Source organism: Panulirus ornatus, chromosome 13, assembly GCF_036320965.1.
Source record: "Panulirus ornatus isolate Po-2019 chromosome 13, ASM3632096v1, whole genome shotgun sequence".
Lineage (NCBI taxonomy): Eukaryota > Metazoa > Arthropoda > Malacostraca > Decapoda > Palinuridae > Panulirus > Panulirus ornatus.
In genome coordinates, this window is record NC_092236.1 from 60,534,834 (window position 1) to 60,549,118 (window position 14,285).

The following is a 14,285-nucleotide window of genomic DNA, read 5'->3' on the forward strand; positions in this document are numbered from 1 at the left end:
TGAATAAGAGCAAGGTTATTAGGTACAGTAGGGTTGAGGGTCAAGTCAATTGGGAGGTAAGTTTGAATGGAGAAAAACTGGAGGAAGTAAAGTGTTTTAGATATCTGGGAGTGGATCTGGCAGCGGATGGAACCATGGAAGCGGAAGTGAATCATAGGGTGGGGGAGGGGGCAAAAATCCTGGGAGCCTTGAAGAATGTGTGGAAGTCAAGAACATTATCTCGGAAAGCAAAAATGGGTATGTTTGAAGGAATAGTGGTTCCAACAATGTTGTATGGTTGCGAGGCGTGGGCTATGGATAGAGTTGTGTGCAGGAGGGTGGATGTGCTGGAAATGAGATGTTTGAGGACAATGTGTGGTGTGAGGTGGTTTGATCGAGTAAGTAATGTAAGGGTAAGAGAGATGTGTGGAAATAAAAAGAGCGTGGTTGAGAGAGCAGAAGAGGGTGTTATGAAATGGTTTGGGCACATGGAGAGAATGAGTGAGGAAAGATTGACCAAGAGGATATATGTGTCGGAGGTGGAGGGAACGAGGAGAAGTGGGAGACCAAATTGGAGGTGGAAAGATAGAGTGAAACAGATTTTGAGTGATCGGGGCCTGAACATGCAGGAGGGTGAAAGGCAGGCAAGGAATAGAGTGAATTGGATCGATGTGGTATACCAGGGTTGACGTGCTGTCAGTGGATTGAATCAGGGCATGTGAAGCGTCTGGGGTAAACCATGGAAAGTTGTGTGGGGCCTGGATGTGGAAAGGGAGCTGTGGTCTCGGGTATTATTGCATGACAGCTAGGGACGGATGTGAACGAATGGGGCCTTTGTTGTCTTTTCCTAGCGCTACCTCGCACACATGAGGGGGGAGGGGATGTTATTCCATGTTTGGCGAGGTGGCGATGGGAATGAATAAAGGCAGTGTGAATTGTGTGCATGGGTGTATAAGTATGTGTCTGTGTGTGTATATATATATGTGTACATTGAGATGTATAGGTATGTATATTTGCGTGTGTGGACGTGTATGTATATACATGTGTATGGGGGTGGGTTGGGCCATTTCTTTCGTCTGTTTCATCTCTATATATATATATATATATATATATATATATATATATGTATATTTATTTCTTTTGCTTTGTCGCTGTCTCCCGCATTACCGAGGTAGCGCAAGGTAACAGGCGAAAGAATGGCCCAACCCACCCACATACACATGTATATACATACATGTCCACACATGCAAATATACATACCTATACATCTCAACGTATATATATATATACACACACAGACATATACATATATACACATGTACATAATTCATACTATCTGCCTTTATTCATTCCCATCGCCACCTCGCCACACATGAAATAACAACCCCTTCCCACCTCATGTGTGCGAGGTAGCGCTAGGAAAAAACAACGAAGGCCCCATTCGTTCACGCTCAGTCTCTAGCTGTCATGTAATAATGCACCGAAACCACAGCTCCCTTTCCACATCCAGGCCCCACAGGACTTTCCATGGTTTACCCCAGATGCTTCACATGCCCTAGTTCAATGCATTGACAGCACATCGACCCCGGTATACCACATCGTTCCAATTCACTCTATTCCTTGCACGCCTTTCACCCTCCTGCATGTTCAGGCCCCGATCACTCAAAATCTTTTTCACTCCATCTTTCCACCACCAATTTGGTCTCCCACTTCTCCTCGTTCCCTCCACCTCCGACACATATATCCTCTTGGTCAGTCTTTCCTCACTCATTCTCTCCATGTGCCCAAACCATTTCATAACACCCTTTTCTGCTCTCTCAACCACGCTCTTTTTATTTCCACACATCTCTCTTACCCTTACGTTGCTTACTTGATCAAACCACCTCACACCACACATTGTCCTCAAACATCTCATTTCCAGCACATCCATCCTCCTGTGCACAACTCTATCCAAAGCCCATGCCTCGCAACCATACAACATTGTTGGAACCACTATTCCTTCAAACATACCCATTTTTGCTTTCCGAGATAATGTTCTTGACTTCCACACATTCTTCAAGGCTCCCAGGATTTTCGCCCCCTCCCCCACCCTATGATCCACTTCCACTTCCATGGTTCCATCTGCTGCCAGATCCACTCCCAGATATCTAAAACACTTTACTTCCTCCAGTTTTTCTCCATTCAAACTTACCTCCCAATTGACTTGACCCTCAACCCTACTGTACCTAATAACCTTGCTCTTATTCACATTTACTCTTAACTTTCTTCTTTCACACACTTTACCAAACTCAGTCACCAGCTTCTGCAGTTTCTCACATGAATCAGCCACCAGCGCTGTATCATCAGCGAACAACAACTGACTCACTTCCCAAGCTCTCTCATCCACAACAGACTTCATACTTGCCCCTCTTTCCAAAACTCTTGCATTCACCTCCCTAACAACCCCATCCATAAACAAATTAAACAACCATGGAGACATCACACACCCCTGCCGCAAACCTACATTCACTGAGAACCAATCACTTTCCTCTCTTCCTACACGTACACATGCCTTACATCCTCGATAAAAACTTTTCACTGCTTCTAACAACTTGCCTCCCACACCATATATTCTTAATACCTTCCACAGAGCGTCTCTATCAACTCTATCATATGCCTTCTCCAGATCCATAAATGCTACATACAAATCCATTTGCTTTTCTAAGTATTTCTCACATACATTCTTCAAAGCAAACACCTGATCCACACATCCTCTACCACTTCTGAAACCACACTGCTCTTCCCCAATCTGATGCTCTGTACATGCCTTCACCCTCTCAATCAATACCCTCCCTTATAATTTACCAGGAATACTCAACAAACTTATACCTCTGTAATTTGAGCACTCACTCTTATCCCCTTTGCCTTTGTACAATGGCACTATGCACGCATTCCGCCAATCCTCAGGCACCTCACCATGAGTCATACATACATTGAATAACCTTACCAACCAGTCAATAATACAGTCACCCCCTTTTTTAATAAATTCCACTGCAATACCATCCAAACCTGCTGCCTTGTCGGCTTTCATCTTCCACAAAGCTTTTACTACCTCTTCTCTGTTTACCAAATCATTTTCCCTATATATTAGCAAAGTAGCATTAAGAACAGATGACTGAGCCTATGAGGGAAGATCCTCACTTGACCCACTTCTCTGTTCCTTCTTTTGGAAAATGGCAATCAAGTATAATATAAGAGATAACATATAATACTCAATTCAAGTAGTGGCCTTGAGAAATTAAAGTCAGGTACACTAAGCAAACACCATGGCGAATTAATTATGTGATGGGAGGGCAGTGACATGGTTTCAGGTGCTTTCAGAGCTACATTTTTTAGAGATATTTATGATCCAGTTAACTTCTGTTTGCCAGGAGCTGGACCATATTAATATTAGAACTGTGTATTTCAAAAAAAAAGAAAAATCATATTCTTCAAGTATGTGTTTAAAGTATTTTGACACAGTATAGTTAAACATTATAATGCTTTTACAGGTGGTGAGATTCTGCATTCTAAGGTGAAGAAGTATAAGCCTCTTATAGCTGTGTTTAATGGCAAGGGTATCTATGAAATATATTCTGGCAAAAAGCAGTTTTCCTTTGGAAAGCAACCTGAAATGATTGAAGGAACTAATACTGTGAGTAATATTGTATGTGTTCTTTTTTAATCACTAGTATTTGTTTACAGTCTGAGAGTCTTGGAGACAGGGGTGAGTATGCACTATATAAGGGATGAGAGGGCCTGGAAAATGAGTCAATTTTTGTTTGCTGATGATGCAGCACTGATGGTAGATTCAAGTAAGAAGCTGCATAAGTTAGTTACTAAGTGTGTTAAAGGAGGAAGTTGAGAGTTAATGTGAATAAAAGCAAGGTTTTAGGTTTGATAGTGTTAAGGAGCAGGTTAGCTGGGGCGTGAGTCTGAATGGAGAAAAATATAGGGAAGTGAAGTGTTTTAGATTTGAGGAAGTGGACACAGCAGCAAATGGAACTGTGGAAGCGAGAGTGAGTCATAGGATTGGGGAGGGAACAAAGGTGCTGGGAGCACTGGAGAATGTGTAGAAAGAGATATTGTTTTCTGATAGGGTGAACATGGGTTTGTGTGAAGGTATAGTGGTCCCAGCAATGTTTTATAGATGCAAGGCATGGGCTGTAGCTGAGGATGTGTGGAGTAGGACGGATATGTTGGAAATGAAATGTTGGTGGACAAAATGTATTTCAATTGAGTAATAAAAGGGTAAAAGAGAGGGGTGGTAATATAGAGAATGTGGATGAGAGAGCTGAACATATTGGACATATTGAGAAAATGTGTGAGGAAAGGTTGACAAAGAGGATTTATGTGTGAGAAGTGGAGGGGAACAAGGAGATGGGGAGACCAATTAGAGATGGAAGGATGGAGTGAAAAAGATTTTGAGTGATTGGGGCCTGAACGTGGAGGAGGCTGAAAGACGTGCATGGAACAAAGCAAATAGGAATGATGATATATAGGGGTTGATGTGTTATCATTGGACTGAACCAGGGCTTGTGAAGTGGCTGGAGGAACCATGGAAAGGTATGTGGGGACTGGTTTTGGATAGGGAGCTGTGGTTTTGATGCATGACACATGACAGCTAAAGAGCAGATGTGAGTGAACACAGCCTTTCCTTTTCTGCACCTGGCAAGGGAAATAGCAGCCAAGTATGAAAGAAGGAAAAAGAAAATTTGGATACTGACCTGGTTCACTGTCTTGCTTTGCCTCATATGCATATGGGTTGCTGGTACTCACTCCACAAACACAAACCTCCAGTTATCATTTGCATAACACTTAACAACATGTGACACACAATTTTGTATCACAGATCACAAGATTCCTTTATCTCTATGAATAGGAAAGTAAGAAAACTAACACATATATGCTGGATGCTGTGTGAGGTGGCTAGAGGGATCCAGAGCAGGGGGCCTGAAAACTCTTACCTTCTTGTATTGCCACTTTCTACAAAAGTGAACAGAAGGAGCCAGGTAAGGAATGCTACTCTCAGGGTATGATGTCTGAATGTGTTTTGCCATAACCACGATGAGAGGAAAGGATTGATCGCAGATATGTTTGGGGATAGGAACTGGATGTCCTGACTCTTGAGTGAAACTAATTTCAAGGGAAAGGGGGAAGAATGCTTTGGGAATGTTTGAGGGGAAAAGTTTCAGGTTAGTGTGAGGGTGAAGGAAAAGGAGGGGGTGGCATTAATAAAGGAAGAGTTTTGGAAATCTGTTAAAGAATATATGAAAGTGAGTTTTAGAATGATATGGGTGAGGATGGAAGTGGATTTTGAGAGATGGATAATTGTTAATGTTTATGCATTTGATAGTGAAAGGTGTGAAGAAGAGAGGCAAGGCTTTTGGAGGGAAAAGAAGCCGAGCAAATGCTTGAGTAATTTTTTTTTTGCCAAGGATCAAGTCTTTGTGGTGGGAGCTTTGAATGCAAGGACAGGAGATTTGGCAGTTAAGGATATATCTTGGGAGTGTGGATACCAGGTTTGAATGAAAGCAGTGATCAGTTTTAACAGAAAAAGGACTGGTGGTTGGGAATGCCTGATTTTAATAAAGATGCATGTGCACCTGTATTTGGTCAAGAGGTTTGGGAGTCATTAAGCATTATTGAATTATATGCAGATTGACAGGCATGTAAGTAAGGAACTTTTGGATGGGAGAGGGGCATCCATTTCTTGGTGAAGGCCAGTAAGAATGTAATTGTGGCTTTAGTGAGAGGAAATGATGTAGGTGGGAATAAGGTAGTGAGAGTGAGTAAATGCAGAGAAGAGGTTTGTATGCACAGATTCAAAGAGAGATTGAGTAAAGCATAGTGTATAGCAAGAGTAAATAGAACAAGGGAAGTGAGTGAGGAGTGGAAACTATTTAGGGAAGCAGTGCTTATGTTTGCAGGTGAAGTATGTGATATGCAAAAGATAGGACATGGACATTTGAGAAATGGCAGTGAATGGTAGGATGAAGTTTAGTTGTTAGTGAAAGAGAAAAGAGAGGTTTGTCGGTGATAATTGCGGATAAAGGGTTTTTCACACCCAACTATAATCTCCACTTACGATTCTGGTTCATAGTTGGTGTCTGTGCTTATTCCAACATCAGCACTCCTGTTGCATGCCTCAAGCACCTTGAGTTCCAAAACTTTGATGTTATCTGGCTCATGGTCTGTCTCCCAGCCACTATACTTTTCCTTTGTTTAGCCTATTGCTTTCCTGATAATATAAATTTTTCATCTTTATATCTTTTTTGACTATCTAAACTATTGCCATGGCATAGTCTCACCCTTCAGCCAAGATCCTCTACCCAGGGGATTTCATTGTTCAGTGTAGGGAATGGTTGCATTCCTTCCTTATGATGGTGGGTGGATTAAAGCCCTCATATTCTCTTTTCTCAATGATGTAGAGCAAATTAACTGCTGTGACCACTCTTAATATTCTGAATCTGTTTTTCACCTCTCATCTTTCATGCTGTAACTACACAATCTCACCCCAGTTTGTTCATCTGATCATGCTTTCATGAATGCATCAATTGTAATGGCACCTATCCCTCTAGAAGCCCCTTTTAAACATAAATATTGACACCTCAACAAAGCTGACTGGAATAACAAGAAAATTCTTTTCTGACTTTTCTTGAGTGATTACTGTCTCTTATGTGGTGATGCCTCTGTATTCACCAGATGCATAGCAGAAGTTATTGTTATGGGAATGTAAGCATATACCACCCCTTCTTCCAAGACAAACCCTCCATCCAGTCCATGGTTCAACCATTCCTGTTCTAAGGCCATGCAGCCATATCGGGCTGGGAGAAACTCTCCTTCTTCCGACTCCCATTCAGCATTTATCACTGCCGGTAACCATTGCAAGTATGCTATCCATGAGGCAAAGTGTCCTCTTAATCAGAGGAAGTTTGATAACCTCTCTTTGTCTACCACTGATTGGTCTTTTTGGTCTTGAGCTAAGGGCATCGCTAAAAATATTTGTCGTTCTACTTTTCCCTCACTTTTCTGTCCTGACAGTACTATAGCTGTCTCTCCCATAGACAAAGCAACTCTCTTTGGTTCCTGTTTCTCCTCTAGCTCTATCTTGGATGACTCTAACATGCCTTTGCCCCCAGGTGCTCCCCTTACTAGTCATATGCCCAATTCTGTAATCTCTTCGAGCTGCTCAAAAAGCACTTCTTTCTCTAGATGCAAGCAAGGCATGAGGTGCTGGTGACATTCATCCCCATGTACTGAAAGAGTGTGGCTCTGAAGTTGCTCCTGTTTACTCGTGTGTTCCATTTCTGTTTAAAATCCAGAACTTTTCCAACTCAGTGAACATGTATTGGTACATCCCATCCCTGAGAAGAGTGACCATTCTAACCCCTCCAACTATTGTCCTGTTGCTGTAACATATTTCCAAAGTCTTTGAATCCCTCTCCAGCTCCCTTATCATCAGACTTCTTGAATCTCACAATCTTCTCTCTGACCACCGGTGTGGCTTCCATAAGGTGAAATCCACTGGTGATATTCTTTCCTACCTTAATGATTTGTGGTCATCATCCCTGAAAGATTATGGGTAATGAGATGTAGTTGCCCTTGATATATCCAAAGTTTTGGCAGGATATGGCATCGGGGTCTCATCTCTAAGCTCCCCTCTTTTGGCTTCCTTTCCTCACATTGGTCCCTCGCATCTAGCTTCCTCTCTGGCAGATCTGTCTCTGTGGTTGCTAATGGTTTAACCTCTACCCCTTTATCCACAAAAAGTGGTGTCCCTTAAGGTTTTATCATGTGTCCTACTCTTTTTCTCCTTTCTATCATTGATTTCATTTTTTCCACAAATGATCAAATGCTCTCATATGCTGATGACTCAACACTGCATTCCTCTACACTCTTCAGTTCTACTTCTTCTCTCATTCCATATGCATATAGTCCTGATACAATTTCCTCAGTAAACTCAAACTTGGACAGGATATCACAGTGGAGAAGACAAAATCTGGTTAAGTCTAATGCCTCCAAGACCCAGTTTCTGCCTTCTCTCTACTAAAACCTCCTCATGTCTTTCTTCTCTCCTTCAGTGGTTCTGTAATTCCACTCCTTGACTCACTGAGCATACTTGGCAAAACTTCTTTTTCTCCGAACAGTTACTATGTATATACAAAAGATTGATACACCCTTGTGTGGAGTACTGCTCTTAACATCTTGGGTGGTTCTAGCTTTGCATCCTTACTTGACAAAGTTTAGTTAAAAGTGTTCAGAACTATAAACTCTCCTATGGTAACTTCAAAACTTAATCTGCTTTCCCTATGCTGCAAAGGTGGTTTGCTTTTCTTCTTCTATAGGTATTACATGGGATTTTGCTCTCAAGAACTGGCTGCTTGTGTGACCCCCACCACTAGCTAGACCACACGATACCTGGCAAGCTGCTGTGTCATGTGATTATCATGTGGCCATTGGTAACTCAAGGGTGGACTGTTTTGATAAACGTTTCTTTCCCTACACATTCCCTCTCATATCTTTCTCAGTAACTATGACCTGACACATTTTAAAAGAGGTTTTTCAGTTCCTCCAAAATTTGTAAGTAATATTCATTATCTTTTCTTTTCCCCTTTCATCAACCTTAGAAAAGAAGAATGTTGGGGTGAAGAGAGTGGTGAGAGTAAGTGAGCTTGGAAAGGAGACTTGTGTGAGGAAGTACCAGGAGAGATTGAGTGCAGAATGGAAATTGGTGAGAGCAAGTGACATAAGGGGAGTGGGGGGAGGAATGGGATGTATTTAGGGAAGCAGTGATGGCTTACGCAGAAGATACCTGTGGCATGAAAAAGGGGGGAGGTGGGCAGATTAGAAAGGGTAGTGAGTGGTGGGATGAAGAAGTAAGATTGTTAGTGAAAGAGAAGAGAGAGGCATTTGGACAATTTTTGCATAGAAATAGTGCAAATGACTGGGAGATGTATAAAAGAAAGAGGCAAGAAATCAAGAGAAAGGTGCAAGAGATGAAAAAGAGGGCAAGTGTGAGAGTTCGGGTAAGAGAGTATCATTACATTTGAGGGAGAATAAAAAGATGTTTTGGAAGGAGGTAAATAAAGTGCATAAGACAAGGGAACAAATGGGAACATCGTTGAAGGGGGCAAATGGGGCGGTAATAACAAGTAGTGGTGAAGTGAGAGGGAGATAAAGTAAGTATTAGAGTAAGTATTTTGAGGGTTTGTTGAAAGTGTTTGATGATGGAGTGGTAGATATTGGGTGTTTTGGTCGAGGTGGTGTGTGAAGTGAGAGGGTCAGGGAGAATTATTTGGTAAAAAGAGAAGAGGTAGTGAAAGCTTTACGGAAGATGAAAGACAGCAAGGCGGCGGGTTTGGATGGTATTGCAGTGGAATTTATTAAAAAAAGGGAGTGACTGTGTTGTTGACTGGTTGGTGAGGATATTCAGTGTATGTATGGTTCATGGTGAAGTGCCTGAGGATTGGCAGAATCCATGCATAGTACCATTGTACAAAGGCAGAGGGGATAAAGGTGTGTTCAAATTACAGAGGTATAATTTTGTTGAGTATTCCTGGGAAATTACATGGGAGGGTTTTGATTGAGAGGGTCAAGGCATGTACAGAGCATCAGATTGGGGAAGAGCAGTGTGCTTTCAGAAGTGGTAGAGGATGTGTGGATCAGGTGCTTGCCTTGAAGAATGTATGTGAGAAATACTTAGAAAAACAAATGGATTTGTATGTAGCATTTATGGATCTGGAGAAGGCATATGATAGAGTTGATAGATATGTTCTGTGGAAGGTATTAAGGGTATATGTTGTGGGAGGTAAGTTGCTAGGAGCAGTGAAAAGATTTTACTGAGGATGTAAGGCATGTGTACGAGTAGGAAGAGAGGAAAGTGTTTGGTTGCCAGGGAATGTCAGTTTGTGGCAGGGGTGTGTGTTGTCTCCATGGTTGTTTAATTTGTTTATGGATGGGGATGTTAGGGAAGTGAATGCAAGAGTTTTGGAGAGAGGGGCAAGTATGCAGTCTGTTGTGGATGAGAGGGCTTGGGAAGTGTCAGTTGTTGTTCGCTGATGATACAGTGCTGGTGATTGATTTGGGTGAGAAACTGCAGAAGTTGATGGCTGGGTTTGGTAAAGTGTGTGAAAGAAGAATGCTGAGAGCAAATGTGAATAAGAGCAAGGTAATTAGGTTCAGTAGGGTGGAGGGACAAGTCAATTGGGAGGTAAGTTTGAATGGAGAAAAATTGGAGGAAGTGAAGTGTTTTAGATACCTGGGAGTGGATTTGGCAGTGGATGGAACCATGGAAGTGGAAGTGTCGTAGGGTGGGAAGGGGGCGAAGGTTCTGGGAGCATTGAAGTACGTGTGAAAGGTGATAATGTTATCTCGGAGAGCAAAAAATGGGTATGTTTGAAGGAATAGTGGTTCCAACAATGTTGTATGGTTGTGAGGTGTGGGCTATAGATAGGATCATGCAAAGGAGGGTGGATGTGTTGGAAATGAAATGTTTGAGGACAATATGTGGTGTGAGTTGGTTTGATCAAGTAAGTAATGAAAGGGTAAGAGAGATATGTGGTAATAAAAAGAGTGTGGTTGAGAGAGCAGAAGAGGGTGTTTTGAAATAGTTTGGTCACATGGAGAGAATGAGTGAGGAAAGAATGACACAGAGGATATGTGTGTCAGAGGTTCAGGGAACGAGGAGAAGTGGGAGACCAAATTAGAGGTGGAAGGATGGAGTGAAAAAGATTTTGGACGATCGGGGCCTGAACATACAGGAGGGTGAAAGGTGTGCAATAAATAGAGTGAATTGGAACAATATGGTATATTGGGGTTGACATGCTGTCAATGGATTGAACCAGGGCATGTGAAGCATCTGGGGTAAACCATGGAAAGTTGTGTGGGGCCTGGATGTGGAAAGGGAGCTGTGTTTTTGGTGCATTACACATGACAGCCAGCTAGAGAGTGAGTGTGAACGAATATGGCCTTTGCTGTCTTTTCCTAGCGCTACCTCACGTGCATGCGGGGGGAGGAGTGTGCCATTTCATGTGTGGCCGGGTGGCAGCAGGAATGATGAAGGCAACATGTATGAGTATGTGCATGTGTATATATGTATATGTCTGTGTATGTTTATGTATGTATACTTTGAAATGTATAGGTATACATATGTGCGTGTTTGGGCGTTTATGTATATACATGTGTATGTGGGTTGGCCATTCTTTCGTTCGTCTCCTTGCGCTACCTCGCTGACGCGGGAGACAGCGACAAAGTATGATAAAAAGATTAAATATATGGTTGAGGGACAAGCTGATTGGGATGTAAGTTTGAATGGAGAAAAATTGGTGGAAGTGAAGTATTTTTGATATCAGGGAGTGGTTTTAGCAGCGAACGGAACCATGGAAGTGGAAGTGAGTCATAGGGTGGGGAGGGAGCAAAGGTTCTGGGAGCAATGAAGAGTATGTGGAAAGAGAGAATGTTATCTTGGAGAGCGAAAATGGGTATGTTTGAAGGAATAGTAGTTCCAACAATATTATATGGACGTGAGGCATGGGCTATAGATAGGGTTGTAAGGAGGAGGGTGGATAAGTAAGTAACGTAAGGGTAATAGAGACGTGTGGAAATAAAAAAAGTGTGTTTGAGAGAGCAGAGGGGGGTGTGTTGAAGTGCTTTGCACATATGGAGAGAATGAATGAGTAAAGATTGACAAAGAGTATATATGTGTCAGAGGTGGAGGAACAAGGAGAAGCAGAAGACCAAATTGGAGGTGGAAAGATAGAATGAAAAATGTTTCAAGCAATCAGGGCCAGAACATACAGGAGAGTGAGAAGCGTGCAAGGCATAGAGTGAATTGGAACGATTTGGTATTCCGGGGTCAACTTGCTGAACTTGGGCATGTGAAACGTCTGGGGTAAACCATGGAAAGGTCTGTGGGCCTGGATGTGGATAGAGAGCTGTGGGTTTGGTGCATTACACATGACAGCTAATAATACCAATAACAATGAATTAATAAACTTCATAACTTGATTTACCACTGACCTGTGGACCATCATATATCATCCCTGGGGATGGTGGAGAAAGAATACTACCCATGAATTGCCTGCTTGTCTCAGAAAGCAACCAAAAGGGGTAAGAGCAGGGGGGCTGGAAATCTTCCCCTCCCGCTTTACCTTTCCAAAAGAAGGAACAGAGAAGGGTGCCAAGTGTAGATCCCTCCTCAAAGGCTCAACTTCCCACTCCCAATGCCACACTGCCAGTGTTGGAGATGGCAATCCAAGTATAAAAAAGAAAAAATATCCTAGGGGATAGGGGGTAAACAGTACAACCCACTTATTTCATGTTTTGTAGGTGACTAACAGGGGCAGGATCTGGTGGCTGGAAACCCTCCCCATCTTCCATTTGTTTCTAAACGATGGATCAGTAAAACGAGCCAAGCGAGGAGTGCTCATTCTCCTCAGAGGCTCAAGGTGGGGTTTCTGAATGTCTTTAGATGTAATCAGGATGAGAAAAAGAGAGAGGTAGGTAACCTAACCTAACCTAACCTAACCTAACCTAACCTAACCTATCCTATCCTATCCTATCCTATCCTATCCTATCCTATCCTATCCTATCCTACCCTAACCTAACCTGGATTTTGTAGATGTGAGTGAAACAAAACACAAGGATGAGGGAGAAGAATGGTTTGGTTATATCCTGGGGATAAAGTGTGGGTTTAGCATGAGGACTAAAGCAAGAGCAAAGGACGGGGATAGCACATCTGCTGAAGGAGTGAGTAATAGGAATGGATGAAAGAGTGAAGAAAAAGAGCTTCAGACTGATGTAGGTAAAAATGGAAGTGAGGTGTAAGAGGTAGGTCATTAGAATGGTGAAGAGAGCTGAGGGTTGTGGGAGCAGCTGAGTATGTCAGTAGATTAGATGTGAGATATCAGGTCTTACTGGTACTGGTAGGTGATTTGAATGCTGTTGAGGGCATGGGATACTGGTACTGGTAGGTGATTTGAATGCAGTTGAGGGCATGGGATATTCTGCAGAGTGAATGGAAATGGTGAACAGCATATGGAGTTATGAAAAAGGACTGGTGATTGGAGATACCTGGTTTCAAAAAGGACATACATAAGCATATGTGAAGTAGGAAAGAAGGTAAACAGGCTTTATTGGATTTTGTACTGCTTGATAGGTATGCTGAAGTATGACTTTTGGGTTTGAATGTGCCAAGATGGGGAGCTGGTGGGATGTTTAGTCATTACCTGGTGGAGGCAAGGGTTAAGAATTGTAGAGGCCTTTGGAAGATAGGAAATATTGAGTTAAAGAGGGTGATGAAAGTGAGTTTAGAAAAGAGGCATGTGTGAAGAGATACTGGGAGAGATTATGTATAGAATAGCAAAAGGTGAAAATATATGTAGCTAAGGGAGTGGATAAGGAATGGGAGGCATTTAGGGAAGCAGTGTTAGTATGTATAAGGGAAGTGTGGGATATGCAGAATGTGGGAGATGAGCAGGTGAGAAAGGGTAGTGAGTGGTGAGATGATGAAGCTCAGTTGCTAGTGAAAGAGAAAAGAGAGCTGTATGAAGGTAGTTACAGGGAAGGAGTTAGTGAGTGGCATGGGGGCAAGAGGAAGGTGCAGGAGCTAATAAAGATGGCAAATGGGAGCTAGGGCGTGTCAACATACTTCATGACATTTAAGTTAAAAGATTTAGTAGGTTGATAGTGTAAGAAAAAGAGAACAAATGGGAATATCAGTGAAGGGGGCAATTGGGGAAGTGGTAATGGGCAAGGATGAGGCAGAGAGGAGGTAGAGTGAGTACTTAGAAGGATTGTTGAATATGTTTGATGATAGGGTGGCTGAATATAGGGTGTTTGGGTCATGGAGTTATGCGAAGTGAGAAAGTCAGATCAAGTGGTTTACTGAAAAGAAAAGAGATGGTTAAAGCCTTGCAGAAGATGAAATGTGGAAAGCAGTTGGAATAGTTAGTATTTCAGTTGAGTTTCTTATGAAAAGGATGCCTGTTGTTGACTGGTTAGTTTGGATTTTCATGAAGTGTATGTCTCATGGTGAGGTGCCTGAGGATTGGCAGAATGCATGTATAGTGCCATTTATAAAGGCAAGGGGGATAAAGGTAAGTGTTCAGACTTTGGAGGTTTACATTTGTTGAATATACTGAATAAGTTGTATGGAAGAATGATGATTTAGTGGAGGGTAGCATACACAGAACATGAAATTGGGGAACAAGAGTGTGGTTTCAGGAGTGGTAGAGGATGTGTTGAGTAGGTATAGGTCTTGAAGAACTTGTGAGATACTCTGAAAC

The 14,285-nt window shown here is 42.3% G+C and overlaps 1 protein-coding gene across 5 annotated transcripts in view; it reads left to right on the forward strand.

Annotated features, from left to right (window-relative positions):
* LOC139752961 (uncharacterized) overlaps positions 1–14,285 on the forward strand; it is a 127,221-nt gene that overhangs the window by 101,628 nt on the left and 11,308 nt on the right. For 4 of the 5 annotated variants that reach the window (XM_071669088.1, XM_071669089.1, XM_071669091.1 and 1 more), the window contains exon 12: positions 3,510–3,652. The exons of the other annotated variant lie outside the window; for it this stretch is intronic. In XM_071669088.1, coding sequence (XP_071525189.1) covers positions 3,510–3,652 — 143 coding nt within the window. The remainder of the gene's footprint in view (positions 1–3,509; positions 3,653–14,285) is intronic. 5 annotated transcript variants of the gene reach the window in all.